Genomic DNA, 26,239 nt, shown 5'->3' on the forward strand with positions numbered 1-26,239 from the left:
AATATTTCTACCCTCCAGGGCACAAAGTCATCTGGCAACCACATTGTTAACCAATTTTACCCTTCCAGGAATAGCTGCCATGGTAGCATCTCCATGCGGACCCTTTCATTCTTTTGAATTCTGTAGCCTCCCTCATAGACAGGGACATATGTGTACAGAAAGCCATGCTGCATGGTCCCCTTCCATTGCCACAAGTATTTTACCCAGAACACAATCCGGCATAATTTGCAGCTTCTCGTACACTGCAGGGGAGCGGAAAGCCTGTTGAAGAGGTCCCGGCCTCCCGCTACAGCTATCAAGGCATCCCAACCCTGCCTAGTGACACTAGGCAGGGAGAACTGGGCCGCCGGTTCTTGCATCAGCTTGCGGCCTTAAGACTTGGCCGGCGTGCGTGCTGCGGAGCCCTGTGTGAGCCAGCTGCTTACACAATCGGTGAGTGTGCTGTGGGCCTTCAGCGATCCCTCACTGGAATTGCGGCTTCGTGGAGGGTCGAGGCGATGATCCTAAATGCCGTGGATAGGACGGTGAGCCGAGCGCTCCCGGAAGCTGTGGGCCGCGGGCCAGGTGAGTGATTATAGCATGGCAGACTCGCTCCTGCTGCCTACACTGCAGCTCTGCGGATTTGCTGCAAATGAGACCCCCGCTGTTGCCCGCATAATCCTGTGACACTGAGACGCCTGCTCCGTGCTGGTGTGCTGCGATAGTCCCTGCTGTTGTCAGAGCTGGGTCTCCAGTTTCCTCACATTGGGCTCCTGCCTACAGGTAGGGACCTGGCGGCTCTGTTTGTGGGATTGAGCTCTGTTGGCGCCGTAACTGCTGTGTAACTGGGAGGCGGACATTCTGTTTGGTGATACCTGCTGAGGGACAACGCTGCCGGCGATTCTACCCCTCCCCCCCGTGCCCATTGTCCTACTAGCGCGTCGTGGTCTAAACGGGCCGCATAGAGCACGCCCTGCCGTTCTGGTGCGCAGGGGGGCACGGTCCTTGGCATACACTTACTGAGGCGGTTGCACATACCAACAGCGCAAACATGGGCAAACCAGATAAGTCCCAACCGAAGCTCAATTTCGAGCAGTGTACATCGATGCGTCAAGAGGATACTGCGGATTCGGCGAATGCTGAAAAACCAGCGGAGGACCCTGTGAGTGACATTAAACAAATAATCACATCCATGCAGCACGGTCTGACGGCTATAGATGCTAAAATCGACACGTTGGCCTGCAGGATGGACAGAATGGCAGAGCTCCGCATTACTGAAACAGAAGAAACCCAAACTGACACCACTAAGGCCCAGCGACGAGTCAAGAATGCTCTGGTAGCACTGCAGAACAGGGCAGAAGATTTAGAGTTGAGGTCGAGGCGGTGTAACCTCTGCATCACAGGCCTACCAGAATCAACAGCTACGGACCACATGGAACTTTTTGCTGAACAACTTCTTAAAACACTGCTGGGCGCTGAAGTTTTTTCTGCTATGTTTGTGGTAGAGAGGGGGGACCGTTCTCTGGGCCCAAGACCTCAGCCTGGCGCTCCCCCACGTCCGATTATAGCTAAGCTTCTCAACTACCGTGACAGAGATGCAGCATTACGCAGGGCGAGAGAACTGGGCACATTGAACTATGAGGATTCCTCTCTTTCCCTTTTTCCTGACTTTATTATCAATGTGCAGGAACCCCAGAGACAATTTGTACCCCTTAAAGCGCAAGTTGAGAGATCACCAAATCGAGTATGCCGTGCTGTACCCTGTGCGCCTAAAAGTTCCCTTTGATGGCAAACCCAGAATTTTCACAGATCCGCAGACCCTGCAAAAGGCTCTCAAAACCTGGAAGGTGGCTGGCAAGCGCAGGAAGGACCATGGTGAAGATGCTGGCGGTCATGCCTCGCCCATAATCTTGATGAGAATGACTGAGTGGAGTTCAGAGGAGGAAGATCACTCTGGTTCTCCCTTTGTACTTTGCAGAACTGCTTATTGAGCTGACGCTACCCAGATTTCCCTGGTTGCTGAGTGGGCTTAATCACTAAGGATGGAAAGCTTTTACATTTACAGGACTGTTGCTCAGTAAGGTGTCATTAGTGTACGATATTGCAGAAATGTAGATTGAGCTGGTCCCGCTCAGAGGTTTCTCCTTTAAAAGTGAAGCTTTATTGTGTGCTTAAAGGTGGTATGGCGGAGGATGGTGAAGTTTGAGATGGCTGGGTAACATCCGCCCCAAAGCATTACCCATTGTTGATGTTGTCCTGGGGTTTGATGTTTGTGTTTTTTATTATGTGTGGTGGTTGTGTCCTTTTTGAAACAGGGATGGGTGTTCGTCGCCTCTGCACAGTTGGGGTATGCATGCCGTGGAGGTGGGGTGGCAATGTGGGGATTTATTTTGATTTTATATGATAATCCTTATTTTGCAGGTCACATGTTGTGTTTTTGCTCCTTGAATTGGATGGTGGTTCAGTCACTTGGTGGTGGGTACTATGCAGACACTTGCCCACTTTATATGCTGATTATACAACAATATGGATCATAGAAAACGTTTGAAGCTCTTGACGTGAAACGTTAGATGTCTTAATGACCATAGAATGGTGTGCAAAATTCGGGCTTATTTAAAGAGAAAGGAGGTGGATATAGCTTTACTGCAGGAGACGCACCTACATCCGAGCTGCAGTCTGTTGACGGGGAGTCGTACTTTGGGGGTTTACCATGCCGCCTGCTTCACCTCTCACTCTAGGGGCGATATGACCTGGGTTAACCCCAGAGCGAAGCTCCGGATTGAATGTTGTGAAGCGGACCCTTCTGGTCGATATGTCATTGCCCGCTGGTATAATTCCTTTATGGATCTACTTGTAGTAAACTCCTATGGCCCGAATTCTGATGATCCGCAGTTCTATCAATCCCTTTTTCAGGCTATTAAGGTGCATTCCCCACTATCGATGGTGTGGGGTGGGGACTTCAACGGTGTTTTGGATCCAATGCCAGACCGCTCTAAGGGACCAATGAGAACCCCATTGGCTGCTGCCAGAGCGATTGTTGATATCTCTGTACAACTGCAAATGGTGGACGTGTGGAGTACTCGCTCAAATGCTAAAGGGGCGTTTACACACTATTCGGCACCCCATGACATATACACACATGCATAGATAACTGGTTCATCTCGCTAGCCTTAATTCCCAGGGTATAGGATTGTGCAGTACTAGCTCGAACGTTCTCTGATCTCTCACCTATTTTATTTACTCTTTCCATACCTCCGCGAGGGCCTCCTCCCTTCTTATGGTGGTTCCCTCCCTATTCGCTGTTAGACACAGTTTTTAAAGCAGAAAAAAATGAGGCAATCTCAGAATTTGTTATGATTAATATTGGCACAGTAGATTCTTTTGCTACAGTTTGGGAATCATTTAAGGCTTATATTAGGAGCATAGCCATCAGTAAACATGCGGGAGTCCTTCGGTCAATACGAGATAGACTAGAACTTTTAGAAATCCGATAGCTGCTTTGGAGGAAGAGCTGACACGGGAGACCTCTCCACAATTACACAAACTCCTGAAATCCACAATAGACGAGTTTAATGCCGAAGCAGACAGTGAGGTAAAACATATGGGCAAATATGCTACAGCTAGATCATATGGTGAGGCAGATCGACCTGGCTCGGTTATAGCAGCAATGGCTAAACATAGGCTGGAATCCAGTGGCGTGCCCATTTTGTCAGGCGCTGATGGTTCTGCTTGGACGGATCCGGTAGATATCGCTAATCAGTTCTGGAATGACTATCAAGAGCTATATAGCTCAAAAGTCTCCACCAGTGATGCTATCTGGAGTATATCGAGTTGCCCAGGTTTCAAAACTGGCACAGGGAGTTTTTGATGCACCCCATTGAACACTCAGGAATACGATTAGTGCTGAACTCGATGAGGGAGGGTAGTGCTCCTAGTCAGGATGGGCTCACAGTGGCATTTTATAAAGCCTATAGTGATCTGTTGATTCCCCATTAGGCCACATTGTTCCTGGAGATGGGGGCTGACGGGGTCATGCCACAGACCATATGGGAGGCCCTGATCATTACTTTATTGAAACCAGATAAGGACCAGCAAAAGTGCACCTCCTATAGTCTGCTATCTTTGCTGAATGTAGACACTAAGATCTTTGCTAAGATTCTAGCTAATCCTCTCTCCCCGCTGCTTCCTCAGTTGATTGGTTCTGAGCAGGCAGGGTTCATTCAGGGCCGTTCACCCTCGCATAATCTCTGGACGGTATTTGGGGCCCTTCAGCATACCCCCCCAGAAGTCCCTGCTGCGGCGGTCTTCTTAGATGCCGAACAGGCATTTGATTCTATTGAATGGTCTTTTTTTTACATTGTGCTGCATCGCATGGGGGTCGGTGATGCTTTTTGCAATTGGTTGCGGTACTTTATAATTAGCCAGTAGCTCGAGTCCATGTTGGAGATATGGTTTCTGATCCTGTTTTTATTTCACGGGGCACTAGACAGGGCTGTCCCTTGTCCCCGCTATTATATGCTTTAGCTGCTGAACCCTGGTTGAGAGCACTGCAAGGATATCATGGCCATAGGGGCCTCCGCTTCCCTAACTATAATTTAATAGTGTCAGTCTACGCGGACAACATGCTTTTTTACATTAGAAACCCAGAAGTACATCTCTCCACTGTTATTCGTGAGGTGCTGTGATATGGTGGGCTATCAGGGTTAAAAATCAATTGGGCCAAATTGTTGATTTTCCCTTTGACTCCTTGCACGACTCCCACACAGTTAGATTACCATTTGTAGTGGACCTCTGACCCGGTCCGCTACTTGGGGATTCAAGTCCATTCAGATGCCGACCTCGTGATCCGAGCAAATTATGGTAGAGCAATTGCCAAGTTGAGTGATGATGTCGATTGCTGGATTTGTCTCCTGCTCTCGCTGGTGGGGAGAGTCTCCTTGATGAAGATGGTGGTGTTACCCTGCTTTCTCTTTCTTTTCATGAATATTCCTATAGTGGTTCCTCGTCACATGTTTAAGGAATTATGTGTATTGATGTCTAGACTAGCTTGGGCGGGCAAAATGCCGCGGGTCTTGCTGGATACTCTCATGTTGCCATGCTCTGCTGGTGGTTTGTGTGCTCCAAATTTTGATCTCTATTACCTGGTCGCACAGGTGTCACACGCACATGCCTGGGTTCATGGTCCCCGGAATCTTCCACATATAGAGAGGGTTGCCACTGCACCTGAGCCATTACATTGGCTCTTAACCAAAGCCCCAAACAGGCGCTGCGGGGTTCTGAATTCAGTGGTACATGCATGGCATGTCCTCCTTGTGATGTCGCTGGAGCTGAATTGTATTCGCCTCGTATGTGAACTGAGTTTTGACACAGGTACGCTTTTAGCTCAGAAAGAGGCATGCTCTGATCATTGCAAAGTCTAGGTATGTCTGAGATGGGCGATCTCTTTACAAACGGCAGAATGGTTACCTGGGATGACGCAATAGTGAATAAGGAGACACCTTCTGCGTTAACACAGTTTCAGTTCTTCAGAACAAAGCTTGCTCTCCGGGCGGTGTTGGGAGATGAGTTGGCGGAACCTATGGAAACTCCTCCTCTATACATCCTACTCCGCTGCCTGTCCCCTAATAAATTAGTCTCTAAACTATATGCTTCGGCATTACAGACCAAGATATCTCCATACTCTAAGGCCCGTTTAGCCTGGCAGGCTGATATTGGGAACCAACGTCCGGATGATATGTGGTTTTATTGTTGCAAGGTCACTCGTAATGTCTCTCTGTATGGCAGACATACGCTGGCGCGTTTTTGAATAGGGTTTATTATACACCACAATGCCTACATAGATATGGGTTGTGTGAATCAGATGGCTGCGAGCGCTGTGACATACCGCGAGCTGGTTTTTACCATCTGGCATGGCAGTGCCCCCCTGTTGCTGATTTTTGGAGTCACATCTTTCCAACGCTGACTGAGATTTTGGGCATATCTAGCACACCTGATCCGTTATTAGTGCTGCTAGGCTACACGAAACCTCTGCAGAAAAAAGTGCGCAAACTGATCACTATGGGCTTACTTTGAGCTAAGCGTAGGCTTGCAATGAGATGGATGTGAGGGCCTATACCAACACTGGCTGAATGGGCAAAAGATATGGTGTATTGTAACACTCAGTTGGACGTCTACAATGAGCTGCTTCCACCATGTTCCCGACCATTAAGTTTTTGGGGTCAATTTACACAATATCAGGAGTCACACCGGGGAGAGGCTGAAATGCGGGATGACTAATGTTTGTATTTCTTTATTGTTTAATACATATTTGATGTACAGGTATTGTGACATGGTTGACATTCCCCATTCCATGAACGGGAGACATGTTTGGTTATCCCCCTGGTCCGACTTGCCCTGGGAAGAGATATATTATTCGCTGTTGAGAATTTATTTATTTTATTTTATTTATTTATTTGATTTGTATAGCGCTACAGCTACCCAAGAAGGGTTTCCCGGCGCTGGTAGAGAGATTGAGTGCAGGAAAGGAGGGGAGGGAGATGATAGCCAGGCCAGGTTTACTGGTTGAACAGCCAGGTTTTCAGGGATCTACGGAAAGTAACGAGATTAGTTTCAGTGCGCAATTTTAGGGGGGGGAATTCCATAACTTAGGACCTAGGTAGGAAAAGGACCTGCCTCCCATTCTGGAAAGCCGGACCTTAGGCACATTAAAGAGGCCCTGAGAAAAGGATCTGAGATGCCGAGTGGGAAGATAGACATGAACTAGGGATTTTAGGTATCTTGGGGCAGAACCAAATTTTATCTTATGCATGAAACAGAGAGTCTTAAATTTTACTCTGCTCTCAATTTTAAGCCAATGCAAAATTTTTAGGTGTTCCGACATGTGTTCTCTTCTATGGCACTTGCGCAATTGACGGGCCGCAGCATATTGTACACGCTGCAGTCGTTTCATTACAGCTTGGGTTGCCCCTAGGTAAAGGACATTCCCGTAGTCAAGCCTAGAGGTAATTAGGGCATTGACTACAGATTTCTTGGTGTCTTCCAGGAGCATCCATATAATCTTACGGAGCCATCTCAGGATTACAAAACACATGGCAGTAAGTTTTCCAACTTGAGGCTGCATCGTAAGTCCTTTATCGATAGTTATACCTAGGTTCCGGACTTGGTCACATGGGATGGAAAGAGGGCCCATGCTGGATGGCCAGTGGGAGGCATTCCATAGATCATGGCTGGGGCCAAAGATTAGAACCTCTGTTTTTTCTCTGTTAAGTTTCAACAGATTGGTCCGCATCCAGGTTGCGATTTTGGCAAGGCCAGATTTCAGGGGCGAAGGTAAGTCCTTGTTTGTACTGGACAAAGAGAAGATTATTTGCGAATCGTCAGCGTAACTAAACATGGTTAGGCCTTCATTTTCGGCGATACGGGCAAGAGGGGCCACATATAAGTTAAAAAGCAGGGGGCTAGGCACCGAGCCCGGGGGGACACCATAAGGGGACTGATAGACACCAGAGGTGCCTATGTTAGAATTAATTTGGAAAGAGCGCTGATCTAAAAAAGAGGTTAGCCACTCAAGAGCAATTCCCCTTATGCCAACATCAAAAAGGGAGTTGAGCAGGATACTGTGCGAGATGGTATCAAATGCTGCACTGAGATCAAGTAATATCAGTGCAGCAGTGAGTCCCTTGTCAACTAAGCTCCGCAGATGTTCTACGACCCCCAGCAAGGTAGTCTCGGTTGAGTAACCGGGTCGGAAGCCCGACTGAGAGGAGTGGAAGATGTCATTTATCTCTAAGTAGTGGGCCAGATGGTAATAAACATGTTTTTCCAAAAGTTTGGAAAATGCGGGTAACAAGGAGATCGGGCGAAAGTTACCCAGAACTTTAGGGTCAGCCGTAGGTTTCTTCAACAATGGTGTGACCTTAGCATGTTTCCATGATATAGGGACAGTGGCAGAGACAAGGGACTGGTTTAAGATTTTACAGATTAAAGACAAGTGCCTAGTGTCAAGTTTCTTGAGTATTGACACAGGGAGAGGATCTACCGGGGAGCCCGATTTTAGTTTCCTAACAATTTCTTGTAGATTTTGGATAGTAATCTCAGGCCATTCCTATGAAGCAAGTAACTCTGCCTAGGTCGCGTTTCAAATTCAAATAACAGCCCCGGTTTTCGCCACCCAGGGTGCCTTCACACACACACAATTCAATCTGTGTGCGCGCGAGAAAAGGAAACTCCTAAATAGTGTGGGAGGGCGGGAGGCAGCCAGCAACTAGAGCGCTCGGCCTGCCTTCCCCCCCAAGATGGCGCCCGCTCCTGACTCGCACCACCCCTAAGATCGGCTCGGCGAGGAAAAACAGGGAGAGGTACGGCGAGCTGAGGTGCAAATGTGCAATCAGAAAAAGACACAGAAGTATTTTACTAATAGTTAAAAAATGGACATTCACATATTAAAAGCAGTCTCAATATATTTTTAAAAATTCCTATGAAGCAAGTAACTCTGCTTAGGTCGCGTTTCAAATTCAAATAGCAGCCCCGGCTTTCGCTACCCAGGGTGCCTTCACACACACACAATTCAATCTGTGTGCGCGCGAGAAAAGGAAACTCCTAAATAGTGTGGGAGGGCGGGAGGCAGCCAGCAACTAGAGCGCTCGGCCTGCCTTCCCCCCCAAGATGGCGCCCTCTCCTGACTCGCACCAGCCCTAAGATCGGCTCGGCGAGGAAAAACAGGGAGAGGTAGGGCGATGAGGTGCAAATGTGCAATCAGAAAAAGACACAGAAGTATTTTACTAATAGTTAAAAAATGGACATTCACATATTAAAAGCAGTCTCAATATATTTTTAAAAATTCCTATGAAGCAAATAACTCTGCTTAGGTCGCGTTTCAAATTCAAATAACAGCCCCGGCTTTCGCCACCCAGGGTGCCTTCACACACACACAATTCACAGAATTACACCCCACTGTGCCATTACCCTCTTTATAATTTTACAGTCTGACGCTGGATAGCGTATCATTTATGTGACCTGCTCTTTCATTTCCGTCTACGATTGAGATTTGTATTTTTGTTCTTTTTGTATTCTTGCAAAATGTATAAATAAAATAATAATAAGTATACTGTCCAGAGCTCTCAGGATCTGAAGGCCTTTCCTGATCTCACTATCTGAGGTAGTGACTTTCCGATCCTGCTGCTGTGACCTCGTTCTGCATTAAGGAATTATTATTTCTGCTACACACACGTGTGACTGGTTGAATGAGGCTGGTTATGGCCAACACTACTCTACCTATCTGTGGAGTAAAAGCCGTTCCATCGTGCTTTCTGGAAAACCAGCAAGAACTACATCTAGTAACAAATTACCTACTGCCGACTTTCAAGATGACGGAGATCAAACAACACTGCCCAAGTCTGCCTATATAACATAAAGAGAACATAATTTGATGGCTCTATTTTTTGTTACTAAGAAGCTCAGTTATTGAGTGACCTCCTAAATAAACTTAGATTAGATTCTGACTTTATTAGCTTAAACAATAAAATGAATCTTATTATCAAAAACTTCAATGAATATTAACCTAGCCTCTCCACCTCTGATGTGTTTTGCAGCTTGGTACCCTCCTTCGTCCTTTCCCCTTCTTTCTGCCTCTTTCGTTCTCTTCCTGTTAGTCCCCGGGCTCCCAGACTAGATTGTTTGATCTTAGAAGCAGCATAGGAATGATTTTACTATTGTTAGCAAGGGGGGTCTCTAGTTAAAAGAGATATGCACCTTGTCCAAGTTGGGACAATTGCTACTAGTCAGGATAAGGGAGTTACACAATTTAGATAAACCCTGCTCACCCCCTTGGTAGCTTGGCACCAGCAGACAGGCTTATTACACAGGCAACGTGTTAAGTATTTGTACCCAAGTACACAGTACCGCAGTGAAAACACTACAAGTGGACACTACCCCAGTTTAGAAAAATAAAGTATCTTTATCTAAACCAAACAAGACCAAACAACAAAAATCCAACATACACAATGCAAAATAGAGAGAATGTGGCCTAATGGCTAGGGCCGTCAACCTCGGAGCTGGGGAACTGGGTTTGAGTCTCAGCAGTGACACTCAACATTCTGTGATTCTGGGTAAATCACTTAATCTCCCTGTGCCTGACAAAAATGAATGTGTCCATCTGTAAGGTAACTGGTGCTTATGTAAAGCGCTCTGATACCTGCGGGTGTGGTTTGCGCTATATAAAACTCTGGGGAAAAAACGAGTTTTAATAGGTTTCAAGCAATTCTGTCTATAGAAAACTATGGATGCGTGCCTTTTACACAAACTACCTCAATTGCATCTAACTCCACAAGGCGAAACAGCCGCAGAGGAGAACACAGTGATGTGTCAGTGATGTGTCAGTTCCTATCTCCTTGGGGAAGCAATGGAACAGTTCTGCTGCACGCAGGAGAAATGAAACATCTAATCCTGACTGTAGATGGAAGTAATGCACTAATTTCAAGATGGTTCTGGTCTGTGGGTTATGCGTTGAAAAATTTGTAGCACAGGTATGGTGTGTGCAAATTCAAGACTTGCTGGAGGTCGATGTCGTGGCGGCAAGCAGGCGCTGCATCAGTTTCTTCAGTCACAGGCCAATGGGTGTTGATTCTTTCAGCCGTACAGCAGGGCCTGCGGTGCAGTTGGTGCAGTGATCACAAACTTTGGAGACCGGTGCACAGGACTCGATATTTCAGGTGCTGTGTTGATTCTTTGGCCGTGTGGCGGTGGAGTGTCAAAAGTGGAGTTCAAGGATGCTGGTGGTGAGGTGTTTGTGTCCCTGAGACGTCAGAACATAAGGCAAGCATACACAAGCTCTTGGAAATTCTTCATAAGCAGGTTCACAGCAAAAGTTCCAGTCTTTGTGCTCCCTTTGGTAGAAGCAGCAACTGCAGTTCAACCCAAACAAGCAGCACACAGTACTCCTCCATACAGCTCTTCAGCTCTTCTCCTTGGCAGAGGTTCCTCTTCATTCCAGAAGTGATCTAAAGTTCTAGTGTTTCAGGTTGAAAGGGCCTGGGCTCATTTGCTCAGTACTCCTCCGATGTCGATCCTCCGATGGTTCTTTTTAGCAGCATGAAAGTGTAAAGGGGAGCAAAAATGTGTAAATCAGTTTAAAATACAATGTAGCTCAATATGGCTACACAATAACTCCGGTCAACAACCAAATGAAGGATAGTCAAGATTCAATAAAAATTCAAAAATAGTTGGACATATACGAATCTCAGCATTAGAGTATAAAGATACAGAGGAAACAGAAGAAATCCAAATCTCTTGAAGAGTTTCACTCGGTGCAGCAAGAAAAGAACAACTAGTTCAATTACTATTATGCATATAATCAGAAAGCAAGAGTTAAGGTTCCCCTTCATCAGCACTTCTTTGGAAAAAAACAGTTATTTCTAGCTATCCCTATTCTAACTCTAGAAGTGGCATCCTTAATTTAGCATTTAAGCAAAAGGTTTGAAAGAGGAAAATGTGTCAGCAGTGAGAGCCTTCCTAAGACGTCACTCCACCATCAGATGGGTCAAGCAGCATAAAGCCACAAGCAGGACAGAAGCAAAATAGGTGCTATCTGTTGAAAAGGCAAGATGGAAAATGGGCATATGTCTCCAATAAATCATATATTCAAAATTGTATTCAGCAAATGTCTCATAATGCTTTCCTCACTGGTACTCTACGGTAAGCTTCAGCCACAAATTTTCCATGACGTCGATTCCTTTCATGGCCTTCTTCGTGTAAGCCCCTCTGCAACAGTTCGTCCTTGGTCTCTTCTCCTTCTCCTTGGTGAACACACCTCCCTTCACCTTATCTTTGCCAGTCCTAGCTAACTGTAACTCCTTCATTCCACTTCATTCCTCTACTCCCTAATGAAAATAATACCCTTACCTTTCACTAACAAAGCATTTGTCAAGTTGCAATGCAAAATATGGAAACTAGTAACATTGTACAAGACTCGCATGGGAATTTAAGCATTAATTTCAGAAACGAGAACATTCCAAACATGCTGCGGATTTAGGCCTACAAATAATAATTGTACCATGTAATTCACATTTAGTATTTGTTTAAAGTCATTAACATGTTCAATAGAAACATTCACTAAACTATATTAGCACGTCTATAGTAACTACATCATTAGCCTAACAAACATTCAAAATACATTTAAAGTGTCAATGCGTCACATCACTAATGAGCCCTATATCAGTGTGTTACATTGGTCATACGTGGTCAGTACAATTATATGAATCATTTGTTAAGTTTCACATTAAATCAGTGTTAATTTCACAAGAACATGTTACTTGGTTCACATTTCCTCTATAATCTAGTCTCACCAATAGCACTGAATAATATCTGAGTGCATACGACAGGCGGTTTACATTTCACTCCTAGGAGGTATCCCATGTAGGATACAATTTGTCGCTCTATTAAGGTCTAATATTTATACCACATTTCCTCTTTGTAGTCTTCTTTGCAAGAGTCTCCAAGCTCAGTAAAAAACAGTTCTGTCCTCCCTGGTCCAGCGTCACTACAAGAGGTGGACACAGCTTTGTGTAGAGCAGACATAGCCTATTCAGGTGCTAATGAAAACTCCCTTCAGCACTCCAAATGCAAGGGGGACTATTCAGCCTGGTTATGAGTTGCCCAGGAAACGCAGGACACAACTCAACCCCCCTTGTTACTGTCTAGAGAGAATGCACATCCCCAGTGTCTGTCACTCCCAAAGCAGATAGTAAATACACAAACAGACAGAGGCACACAGGAGGGTTAATCAAGAAAATTCCCACTTTCTAAAAGTGGAATTTTCAAACACACAGTTTAAAAACCACTTTTATTAAAGGTGTGTCATTAAATTTTGAGTTCAGAGATCCTATACTCCAAATCTCCAGCTGTTCCAAATTGAAAGTTACATATGGAAAATGTTACAGTGCATCTCCAATGATAGCCTATGGGACAGACAGCCTTTCAACAGTGAAAAATAAAATACACAGTATTTCACTATAAGGACATGTAACACCAGTTCATGTCCTACCTTTCACATACATTGCACCCTACCAATTAGGGCATCTTGGCTCTACCTTAGGGTTGCCTTACATGTAAGAAAAGGGAAGGTTAGGGCCTGGCAAGTGGGTGCACTTGCCAGGTCAACATGGCAGTCTGAGATTGTGTGTGCAGACACTGCAATGGCAGGTCTGAGACAAATTTGAAAGACTACTGGTGTGGTTGGCACAATCAGTGTGCAGGCCCACTAGTATCATTTGATTTACAGGCCCTGGCACACTCAGTGCACTTTACTAGGGACTTACCAGAAAATCAAGTATGCCAATCCTGGACAACAAGTCAGAATCACAATTTACACAGAGAGCATATGTACTGTAGCATCGATCAGCAGTGGTAGAGTCCTAATGTCAATGAAAAATCGGTCAAAAATGTGATGCCAAAAAGCAAAAAGTCTAGAGATAACCCCTTTTAGAGGCCAGGTCTCTAACAATTATCAACAAATATCTAAATAGGGAAATTAAGGCCTGACTTGGTGTATGAAATTACCATTTGCAAAAAGTGGTTGCAAATTGTGCATTGACTTCTGGAAAATGGAAAAGAATGTTATGAAACAATTTTTGTAGGTATAAGTAATTCCACAAAATTGCTAATCTCTACAATTGGATACCATCACAAGGTAGATTGCCTGCTAGGGTCAGCTGACCATCATGTCTGTGATAACTAAATAAAACTGGGCATCACTTAAAAAGAAAAGATATTTTTTTTAAGTTTGAGAGTTGACAAACCCATTTTGTGATTCTGTATCATGTTACCAAATCACAAAATGTGTTTAGTAGATTTAGAAAAAACATTCTGCAGTCACAAACCCTGCTAAAGTCAAAAGGCTTTGTACCCCAGCCCCTAAACTGCTGCTCTGCTGTTTCCTGTATAGTACGCTTACTGTTTTCAAAAGCCCCTCCCCCACCGCAGTACAACTATTTCCTTTATTGCAGCACTGCAATTTCCCATCCTACAGCAGTCCTGCTGTGTCCTGTCTTAACAGGTCTCCTAGTTTCTACATTACCATCCTGTTGCTTCGTATATTGTAATAATGATGCTTCTTATGGTGCAATTGTGCTCTGTTTCATATTGCAATTCTGCACTTTCTGACATTGCAGACCTGTTGTTTCTGTTGTTTCTTTATTGCAATTTTTCTGTTTCCCATCTTGCGATACTAATTTTGTCTGCATTGCGGTCATACTCTTTTCTATATTGCAGATACATTGTTTGCTGTCTTGCAGTCCTTCTGTTTCTAATATTGTGTTATTGGTTTTTCATGTGTTACATTTATGCTTGTTTTTATTGCATTCCTGTTGTTTCCCCTCCTGCAACCCTGTTGTTTCTCAAACAGCAGCAGTGCAGGCTTCTAGACTGAGAACCACCGGATGTTTCTAGTACTGTAGGTGTGCTGTTGCCCATGTTGCAGTTCTGCTGCCTTCTAATCTGTTTCCTAGCCTGTAACCATGCTGTTTCTGTAGTGTGGCCTTGATGTTTCCTAATGTGAGCCTTGAGATTTCCTATTTTTACAGTCTTGTCTTTACTATATTGCAGTCCTTATTGTAACCTATTCGTTGGTCTTGGTCTGGAATTAGATAAGACCTTTTGATTTTCCTAAAATTGTATGTATACTAAATTTACATACAGGGGTTTTCTGCCAACCTTCTGCCCCCATTGGTCAATTATTGTGACCTTCACATTTTCCCACTACAGCATACAGTATGGGACAATGGGTCAGCCCACTTCAACGATTGGCTAACTTTGTTGTGAGTGACAGCATTCTGCCCTTTTACAAGGAGCGCATCCAAACACAAAGTAGTTCCCGTAAGCGCCAAAGGCTACTATGGCAATGATTCCTTCTTGAGACCCCTCATTTTTTTTAACTTTCAGTCCGTGTTTTATTAGGATTGATGAGGGCCCAGCAGCTGCCTCATAAAGAATGTTTTGCAAAAACCATTACAAAACAAAACAAACCCTGACAAAGCCAAAAAAGCTGGCAGTCAACACCAGACTGAATGACTTTGTCAGTACTTTTCTTTTCACCTGCAGCACTGATATTTTATATATTGCAGCACTCTAATATCCAAACATAAAGCTTTTTTCTTTATACATTGCCATCATTCTTTTTCTTATATTGCAGCGCTGATATGCCCAGTCTTGCAGCCAGCCGCCACACGTGCAGGTAAGAGCGGTAGGGCCGGGTGGGAGGGTATTTCGACAGATGACAACAAGGGAAAATTAATTGTTTGAATTTACCCTCGTGGTTGTCAGTCGAAATCCCCCCCCTCACACGGCCCTGCTACCCCACTGTTCTTACCTGCACGGGCCGCAGCTGCATACAGCCCCAATCCTGCCCTTTTCACAATTGCAGGCGTGCTGCTGTCTACATTGCAGTACTGCTATGCCGTACATTGAAATCCGGCTGCTAAGCTGTTTTTTGCATTTCACCCTTGCTTTCCCGACAGCCAGCATTGTAATTTCCTACATTTTACACTCCCGCCTTTTCTATTTGGCAGTCCTGCACCTGCCTCTATTGCGCGCCGCTGTTTTCTCTTCTGCAGTACTGAAGTTTCCTGAATGTTGGTCCTGTCATTCTTTATATTGCACCGATGCAGTTTCCTGGATTGCAGTACTACTGTCCCCTAACAATGAACCTTGTTGTTTCCTATAGTGCAGTAGGGACGTTTCCTATAATACAGTATTCTGAGTCCTAACTTGAAGGCCTTCGGTGTCCTAGCTAACACCTCATTGGTTTTCTAAATTGCAGGCCTGTTTTTGCCTATATTTCAGTGCTCGTTTTTCCTACATTGCAGATCCGCTGTTTCCTTTGTTGCAGTCCCACTGATTCTATATTGAGATCTTGCTGTGCCCTTAATCGCAGTCCTTTTGTTTCCCAGTTTGCAGTCCTGCTATTTTATATATTGCAGTTCTATAGATTCATGTAGAGCTTTAATTCTATTTCCTATGTGGCAATCCAGCTGTTTCCTATATGGCAACCCCACTGTTTCCTATATTGCTGTCCTGATGTTTCCTATATTAAAGCTATGGTTTTCCTATATTGCAGTCTTTCTGTTTCATATTTTGCAGTCCTGTGTTTACCTTTATATGGTATTGCTATTGTCTGTATTGTAGTTATGTTGTTTCCTTCATTGCAGTACTGCTGGTTAATGTGTTGTGATTCTTTGGTTTCCAATATTGCAGTCCTGTTGCTTCCTGTATTGCAGTCCTGCTGTCACCTGTGTATGGAACAGCTATTTACTACATTGCAGCCCTGCTGTTTCTTGTGTTGTTTTCCTGATGATTCCTGTATTGTGGTTCCTACATCGCAGTCTTTTTGTTTCCCTATGCTGAAACCCTGCTGTTTCCTGTTACATTTCTGCTGATTCCTTTCTTGTGCTTCTTTTATTTCCTTTATCACAGTGTTGTCTTTTCCTACATATTGGTTCCTGGAGGGAGTGCTGCGGGGCGGTGGGGTGGGGTGGGGCGGGGGAGGGGCAGGGTGGGGGTAGTACACACCGGCATAAAGCCGATCGGATTTAGGCAAAGAAATAAATAAATAAAAACAAATTAAATTGCTTTTACTACCCCCACCCGGCCCCTCCCCGCGCCACCGCTCAGCAGCACTCCCTCCAGGAGCCGCTACTGGTAGTTTATTTCTATACTGTAGCCTACATTACAGCACTGTGTTTATTTACCTTATTGCCGTCTCATGGTTTCCTGTATCCAAGTCCTGTTGTTAGCCCCGCTCTTCGCTTTATCACCACTAACCTGTCGGTAGGTTGCAGTCCTGCTCCTTTTAGTGTTGCACTTTTGTAGGTTCCCTACATAGCTGCACTCTGATTGACTGACACCGGGTTCGTTTTTTCAGGTACATCAACGCCTTGGAAGCTGATATCGGCCATTTCAAGAAAGCGTTGAATTTCAAGGAGGTTTTGAGAACGGAGGAACATTTTACGAAGATACTTTCAGCCCCAGAACGTAAAAGCAACGGTAAGTGCCTAGGTCGAAGATGAGTTCCAAGGTTCCAGCCTTTCTGTATCCCCCATATTTTCACGCATCCAGAGAGTGAACATTCAAGGTTAAAACACTATATATACCAGATTATTCTGTCTGGCCCTACGTCTGTCCCTTACTTTGCCTACCCCCTTGAACGTATAGAAACTCTGGGGCATATGTATAAGGAAGTGGCAGAGCACAGGTTAGCTCCAAAATTTCTAACACCGCACTCATTCACTGTAGAAACGCAGGGATGCACAGTATTTACAATAATACAGTGCACCTCCGCCTGCGCTGGTGGTAAATTCAGGTGCCTAGCGCCAACGCAGAAACCCTTGCAACATAATGCAAGGGTGCCTACGTTGAGGGAATGATTGCTTATGAGCGGGAAGGTGTCCCTTCCTGCATGTAAACAATCCAGAATGCCAATTTGCAACTCCTATGGGGAAGATTTACATACTTTTCACGTAGAGCATTGCGGCAGGTGTAGATGCATCGCTGCCCTACATGAAAAGGAGAGAGGAGGAGAGCACCCTATTCGAAATGCATGCAAAGTCGAAAAAAGAAGGAGAAATGAAAGTATTTCTCCTTCCTTGCGCCTTCTTGAAAAGGGTGCAGTTTTCTCACGCTAAACCCAATCTACTTTACTTAGTAAATTGGGTTTAGAGTGAGAAACATTGGGTGGTTGCATGGGAATGCCCATGCTCCACCCTTGGAACGCCCCCATGACGCAGAGTAATGCAAAGCAGCTCGGCTTCACGTTACTACTCTGTTAATTCCAGCACTAGACAAGTTTAACGCTGGAAAGTAAATTGTAAAAAAGTTTGTGCCAATTTGCGCCACTTTTGTGACGAAAACACAATGCAAAATCTTAGTAAATTTCCCCGTAAGTGTGCTGCAATCATTCATGGCAATTCACTATTTCTATGTGTGCTGCACAATGCCAGAGTGGGACGAGGTTTTGGCACCCCTGTAAATAGGGGGTAGCATCAAAATCAATGGGTGTTGCAGCGAAAATTCCCACTGCAGTACACATTGCCAACCCCTTTCACACTAAGTATAGTGAAAGTGTGCCTTATTTACAAAGAGGCGTTAAGCCAGGTAATGCAGCCTTGTAAATAAGGCGAAGCCCCTATCGCCACAGTGACGTTCCTGTAGGGACAGGTGCTTGTAAATATGACCCTCTGTTCCATGTAACTAGCACACCATATATGTTCTCAACTTAGGATCATTTAACTTTCTAATTCCAGCTCTAGACCATTTGTGGTAGAAGTCTAGATAAGTAGGGTTAAAATATGGGTGTATCAATGATATTTCACTTGGCATGTTAGCGGTGTGCCCACATGCATAATACATGGGTTTTGGGCAAAGAAATATGCAAATCTGCTACATATGGTACAACCACCACGATTGCATACCGGAAAGCTTTGTTTATGCACTCATCCATTCTCCCTTGTTAGATTTGGGGGTCTCTAGTTGACACGGGTAGGTACTTGTGACAAATAGAGACCCTTGTCTCTAGTCAGGGTAAGGAGGTACACTCCTAAAATAACCCCTGCTCACCCCCTTGGTAGCTTGGCACGAGCAGACAGGCTTATCTCAGAGGCAGTGTGTAAAGCATTTGTGAACACATACAGTAATCAAGTGACAACACTACAGATGGACACCACACAGGTCTTATATCAAAAATAAGTATCTTTTATATAGATTTAACACAAGAATACAAACGACACAAATCCACAATACTGTACTTAAAATGGTAGAATTAGCTTAGTTCTCCTTAGCTCTTAAAATTCGGCACTTTGAGTCAATGTACCTTAAGATGCGACACGCAGGGCAACGAAAGTGTTTCAAGAAAGGTGATGCGGTAGTCCCTGACACGCAAGGACGGTGATGCGTTGAAGATCTGGTGCAAAGATATAAAGATGGCGCTTTCTTCTTTATGCGACACGCTACCCGGTGATGCGGCGGCGTTTGCTACGATGTTGATCCTCTTCTCCGGCGATGCGAGATGCTTTACACGATGCGAGCCGCAACTGGCCCTCCAACACGCTTCCCAGTAATGCGTCGGCGTCTTCTGCGATGTCGATCCTTTCTCCTGGCGATGCGAGTTGCTTCGACAACAATGCGAGCCGCGACAGGCCCTGTGACACTCTTCCCGGTGATGCAGCGGCGTCTGCTGCAACATCAATCCTCTTCTCCGGCCATAAGCCGCGACAGGCCCTGCGACACGCTTCTCGGAGATGCGTCGGCGTCTGATGCGACGTTGATCCTCTTCTCCTGCGACACGCTTCCCGGTGATGCGGCAGCGTCTGCTGTGACATCGATCCTCCTCTCCGGCGATACGAGGTGCTTCATGTTGTGAAGCAGCAGCGGCAGTTCGGCGACACGCTTCCTGTTCTTGAGTCGCGCTTCCAGCTCCTTGGGACACGCAAGTCCTCAAAAAGTCCAGCTCAACTGCAGGCACTTCCAGAGAACTCTTGGGGAGCGGGTGGGTGAAGTCTGTTGTCCCTGAGACTTCAGCTGGAGGTCCTTGAGTTGATGAAAAGTACACAAAGTTCCTCTCTCCTTTCTTTGGCAGTCAGGCAACCACTGCAGGCCAATTCCCCAAGCATCACTTCAGCTTAGGGAAGTCTCTCCTCAGTCTCTCTGGTTCCACTCCTCAGCAAAGGTTTCTTCTTCTTGTCCAAAAGTGATCTAATTTCTTGGGATCAGGGTCCCAGTACTTATACTCCAAAATCCTTTGTCCTCTGAGGGCAGAGGGGCCTTTGCCTAGTTCAAACCAGTTCTGGTCAGTCCTGGAGCAGTCTGTTTACATGACTCCTTCTTTCCTTTCACAGTGCAGGGCAGAGACATCAGACGCACCACAGGAGGTGGAGCCATCCTTGTGGAGGGAAGGCACAGTCCTATTCAGGTCCCAGGTGCAACTCCTTCCTCTCATCTAGATGCAGATCTCTCTATTCACCACTGGGCTGACTCACCCTGTCTCCTGGAATCCCCCAGCTCCTGTCACTCAAACTCCGGACAAGGAATACACAACATAGCAGAGGCAGACTTGGTTAGACAAGAAAAGACCTACTTTCTAAAAGTGGTATTTTCAAACACAAAATGTTAAAACCAACTTTACTAACAGATGCATTTTATCATTCAGAGTTCAGGCATACTTCTACCTAGTTCACTGAGTCAGTTAGGATTATAAAATGTAATAATCTAACTGACCATTCTGGCCTAGGAGGAATAGGTAGTCTTGCAATAGTGAACAACGAAAATGGCTGTAATGTACTATTAAGACATGCCACACACATCAGGGCTTGTCCTACCGTATACTTACAATGCACCCTGCCCTTGGGCCTACCATAGGGGTGTTTGATATGAAGAAAAGAGAAGGTTTAGGGACTGGCAAGTGGGTGCACTTGCCCAGTCAGCATGGCAGTACCAGACTGCACGTAGGCTCTGCAATGGCAGACCTGAGACACACTTTTACAGGCTGCTTCTGTGGGTGGCACAACCAGTGCTGCAAGCCCACTAGCAGCATTTGGTTTACAAGCCCTGGGCACACTCAGTGCACTGTACCAGGGTCTGATCAGTAAACCAAATCAGCCAATCATGTCACCACTAATCCATAAATCAATTTACAATAGGGAGCACTTGCACTGTGGCACTGGACAGCAGTGGCACAGTGCCCAAAGCATCTAACACCAGCAAAACCACTTGAGGCAACAGCAAAAAATGGAAGGGAGACCCACGGAAAGGTGCCAGGTCTAACATCCCTATATATTAACAATTTATCTTTTATATAGACCTTCTTGCCAAAAGAGCCAGTGCTTCCATAGGTGAAGTAAGACAGAAATATTAAGGCATCACCAATAGATGGTGCCAAATTAAGAAGGAAATGCATACAAAACCAGCTATTTCGGGTGGGGAGGTCCTACCTTCCTCATAAATTATCAGCATGAGGAGGGATTGTTGCTTATACCTTTTGGAAATGTTTCGGGTGCCATTGTAGCCGAAGGTGACCAAATTAAAATGATGGCCAAATTCAATGTAGAAACCAGAACTGGACTCCAATTCGTTATGGAGATCGACACTGGAATTGTAATTTTTCAGTCGTCGTAATCTTCAAACTAAAGCGTTTTAGAAACAAGCATTTACTTTTTCAATATTTAACTTGGACTTTGAGGTTTCACATTTATTTCAGATCATGTTCATCTCCATAACGAATTGGAGTGCAGTTCCAGTTTCTACATTGAATTTGGCCCATGATGATGGGACGCATGTCCTGAAATGCATTGGGCATGGAAGAACAGAACATTTGCACCTAAATAATTGAAAGACTTTAATTCTGTGATGTGAACAGAAAGAAGGGTGAATGTATATTTCTGACATTTCTAGGAAATAATTTGTGTAGGGAAGTCATCAAGGATTGTATCAACCTTGATAATGCTTTGGCGATTCCCACGGCTTCGATTTGTGAGAGAAAAATTCAACGTAATTGGTCTGGGGCACTACTATGATAATCGTGCTAGCATCCATACAAATGCGAAAACCATCAAAAAAGAAGCACACTACTCTGAGGCAATTCTGCACTGCCAGTATTTGCAAGCGTAATGCCACCTAGGTCTGTCCCCGACACAACAGCAATTTTACTTACCCTTTACTATTAATGCACAGACTCAATTTTTTATGACCAGACTTCACCTAAGCACTTTGCACTTTTTAGTGGCATACCCCACACAGTCAGGATGGGTTGACAAACTCACCGCTTGCCCATGTGACAATTTAGCAGTGCAGTGCACTTTGCACTTTATGCTGTTTTGCCCCCTTTACAAAGAGCAGGGGGCACAATTCTTAATCCCACATTTGAGAGAAATCCGCCCCTGTACCTACATGGATTGTTTTAATAATTTTACACTCTTTGTCTACCGTTCCTATTTGCACTGCTGTCTCTAACTATTTTAGAATGGCCATGTCAATAATAAAACGTTATGAGTCACAATAGATAAACTGATGTTTTGATTTGTATTTTTTATTTTTTATATATAATAATTATTGATATTGATGAAATTTGACTATGGATATTAAAGCCTATAGTCCAGGGTATTGAGCATGTAGAATTAGTTTTCTTTGTAAATTGCAAAGTGCCTACAATCTATGTAATCTGGAGTTTTAGTGATTTTATTCAAATTACTATATAAACTGGATATGAAAATCCTCTTTAAAGTATTATGTGCACATGTTAAACCTTTATGGTCCATTGTAACGAATTACGTCATTTTTTAATTTGATTTGAATTTGTGTATGTGTATATGTTTTATGAGGATTTGAATTTTTTTTAAATAAATACTAATTTATCATGAATACAAACAACTAAGTATGTTAACATTTTTATTTGCAACAGTGCACATTAGAACGAGTACCATTAGTTGAGGTATGATTTAAATGGGCAAGTACCCCAACCCTGAGTACTCAACTGCAAGTATCTGTTATCGTGACTTTTAATTTTTGGCCCTGGAGTCATGCTAATCTAGCTCGTGTCTAGGCCTGGACATGTTTGTTGAGGTCTGGTTTTGTTCTGTGACCTGGAGGTGTGCACCAAGCATGACCTCATTTCAGATAGAGGAGTACTTTTTCTGCCATTGGTTATATCACATAGACCGGTGGCGGCAGCATATATTGTTTTAAGGATCATTTGTGTAATGTAATGTCGTATTTATACCGCGCAGCTGTCGCTCCAAGGAGCGTTTAGGCGCCACTACTTACCAGGAAGATCCAAACACTGGTCAGGCTGCTTACAATGATTCTTCCAGACTATCATACAAGTGCTCTAGCACATGTGTCAGGCAAATAAAAAAATCCACGTTTTCAGTGCCTTTCGGAATTCCGCTTCTCGCTCAAGAGCCCGAAGGTGAGGGGGGAGTATGTTCCAGGCTTTTGACCCTAGTACTGGTAGCGATTTGCCACCCCTTGTACTGAGTCTAAAAGGGGGGACTAACAACAGATTGGCATTGGAGGACCGCAAAGTACGCACGGGGTGATACCTAAAAAACCTGCCCCGTAGGTACTTTGGCCCTTGAGAGTGGAAAGCTCTAAAGGTAATAACCAGGATCTTAAAAAGGACCGGTTTGATTATTGGTAGCCAGTGCAAGGTGTTTAATGCGGGTGATGCCGAGGATTTCTTTGGCCATTTCAACACCAGCCTGGCTGCTGCGTGTTGCACCATCTGGAGTTTGTGCGTAACTACTTTATTAGTCCCTGCGTATAGGCTTTTACAGTAATCTAGCCTCGATGTCACGAGGGCGACCGTTACCATTTTCCTAGCTGCCAAAGGAAGTAGGTCGAATAATTTTTTTAGTCCCTTGATGACATTGAAACAGGTCCCTGCCACTGTCAATGCCTGTTGCTTGAAAGACAGAGCGATGTCAAACTTAATACCTAGATTACGAGCCGCATTGGTGGTGTGAGGCGGTACCTCTGCATTCTCCGGCCACCATAATCCAGGGACAAAGTCATTTTGTGGACCTATTGGCATGATCTCCGTTTTGCACGTGTTACATTTCAAATGGTTCTTCCCCATCCAGTCAAATGTTGTTGTCAGGCAACATTTAAGATTTTTTTCCCAGTCCTGAGTGTCTTTATCAAGGACTAGGATCAGTTGGGTATCGTCGGCATATGCAACCACATCAATGCCAAAAGACGATATCAACCTGATCAGAGGGGTGGTGTACACATTAAAAAGTGTCGGATTAAGACTGGACCCTTGCGGTACTCCAGTCGTGAGTGGCTTTTCCTTCGAACAAAAGTCCCCCAAGGTGATCACCTGCCGCCTGCCACTTAAAAAGTTCTTAATCCATTCCAGGACCTTTCCAGTTATGCCAGATGTTGCTAGCCTGTCAATCAAGATGGTATGTGAGACCGTGTCGAAAGCTGCTGACAGATCCAACAGGATCAGGACAGCTTTCTTACCCCGGTCCAAGGCCATTCGGATGGTGTCGGTGGTAAACAGGAGGGCTGGCTCGGTGGAATGCTGTGCTCTAAAACCTGATTGATTTGGGTGCCAGGCCTCATTATCTTCCAAGAACTTGGTAATTTGTTTGTTTACAAAAGACTCTGTTATCTTACATAACACAGGAAGCAGTGAAATTGGTCGAAGGTTGGACAGTGTGGTGGGGTCGGGTAGCTGTTTTTTTTGCAGTGGTTTGACCGCCGCCAGTTTCCATTCTGAATTGATGCTGGCCGTGGCCAGTGATGCATTTATAATAATATTAATTTCAGGGTTGACAATGTTAACGAGTGTATATAAGAGCGAGGGGGAGCATGGATCAAACGGTGACCCTGATTTGGTTGCCAGTATTGCCCGGTGTGTCTCCTCCAGACTAATCGGCCGAAAAATCTCCAAATGGTCCGCCAGACAATTCCCCGTTTTGCTAACTTCCCCTAACTCTTTAACAGGAGCTGCAAAATCCTTTGTAAGGCCCTGTACTTTTTGCTCAAAGAAGTCTGCGATTGTTTTACAGAGGTTTTCAGAGGGTGGGATTTCCTGCACTAATATTTTGGGGTTGTTAAAGCCATTTACTATCTTAAAGATAGCCTTTTGTTTATTGTTGGCCGTTTCTATTGCTGTAGTGTAAAATTAGATTTTTGCTCGTTTGATAAGAGCGTGGTAAGCGCTCCTAGCAGTTTTATAATTACAGCGTTCCTCCTCATGATAATCTTTCCGCCATCTGCGTTCGGTTCTGCGTACCTCTCCTTGTTTTATTTTTAGTGACTGGTCAAACCAGGGGGCAGATAATCTCCTATGGACAGGCCTAATCCTGGCCTTAGCAGGGCCCGCTTTGGCTTTGAGCCGAGACATCCACTCCCTGAAGGTGTTATTGTCTATTTCCGGGTTTTCTATCATGGGGGCCTACAATCACTAGCCATCGAGTTCAATTCCGGGTGGCAAATGATTGCTTTCCATCCCTCCTTTCTAGCCTGAGTGCTCTTTCCAGACTGCTTGCCCCTCACATTCCCATCCAGTGAGAGGTTGAAAGGCACCAAAGCATGATCTGACTATGTCTGGATTCTGGGGTGCTTGACTTTAAGTGTGGCAAGATTGGAGCAAATACAATCAAGAATGTGTCCTGCCCTATGAGTGGTATTCATAGTGAGTGTTACAAAACCTAGTACCTCCATAGTATCTCTAAATGAGATAGCTGCCGGGTCTGTGGGGGAGTCCAGATGGATGTTTATGTCCCCAAGTACTGAAAAATTGGAGAAACGGAGTGCCAGGTTGCTAAGTGCATCCCCAATACTCTCCAGAAATTCCTTGTGAGGACCAGGGGGGGCGATAGATCAGAGCACCTGCAACGTGAAGGTGTCATTGACCTTGATGTGAAAGCCCATCCCTTCGGCCCCTTTAAGATCCTGAAATTCAACCATGGCGCAGTTCAAGGAGTCCTTATGGATAATAGCCACTCCTCCACCCCGTTTTTCCCCTCTATCCACCCTTTGTATATGATATCCTGGCGGTAGGGCATGAACTATGTCGGGATTACACCATGATTTAAGCCACATTTCCGTGATAAAAAGACAGTCTATATCGTCTTCAGTTATTAGATCATAGATGTGCAATGCATGTTTAGACATGGATCTTGCATTAATTAAACCCCCTTTCAAATATTTACAGCCAACTGTGAGTGCAGAGATTTGTGAGAAAGGAAAGGTTCTCTTACATTCCCAACAGCTAACAGGGCCCTTCCATAGGGATAAGTCCAGTAAGTGCTGACAGGCATAGGAGCTGCTAGTGTGTAATGATAGAAGCTCCTCCCTACTATATTTTATAGTGTTGGGCGGTGGTGCAGCATTTCTGGCCCTGCGCCCGGCCAGAACGCAGACGGGCGCAGACGGGCTTACCTTTGGCGTACCTTTGGCGCACCGTCGGCACGCCAGCTGCGCACGGCCGCTGCGCTCCCTGGTAGCCATCTCCTTATATACCTGAGGGCCGTCTGACTGACCCGGATGTATACTGGGAAGTCTACTCACATTCCGGCGACCTCTGCAACCCGACCGCCCTCCACAACAATCTGACAGAAGTCAGCGGTGGACCGGGGAAGCGGCGAAGTGATTTTTAAAAAGAGCTAAGTGAACAAAGAACCAAACAACGTGAGTTTTTCAAAAGTATTGCGCAAATAAAGCCTTCTCGCCATATATTGCACCGATGTAGTCTCTAGCGCTAAGCAGT

The 26,239-nt window shown here is 45.0% G+C and overlaps 1 protein-coding gene across 1 annotated transcript in view; it reads left to right on the top strand.

Annotated features, from left to right (window-relative positions):
• LOC144753527 (guanylyl cyclase C-like) overlaps positions 1-26,239 on the top strand; it is a 632,982-nt gene that overhangs the window by 117,524 nt on the left and 489,219 nt on the right. The window contains exon 5 of the mRNA XM_078641183.1: positions 16,892-17,013. Within this exon, the coding sequence (XP_078497309.1) occupies positions 16,892-17,013 (122 nt within the window). The remainder of the gene's footprint in view (positions 1-16,891; positions 17,014-26,239) is intronic.

Source organism: Lissotriton helveticus, chromosome 1_1 (genome assembly GCF_964261635.1).
Source record: "Lissotriton helveticus chromosome 1_1, aLisHel1.1, whole genome shotgun sequence".
In the NCBI taxonomy this organism is placed as follows: Eukaryota; Metazoa; Chordata; class Amphibia; order Caudata; family Salamandridae; genus Lissotriton; species Lissotriton helveticus.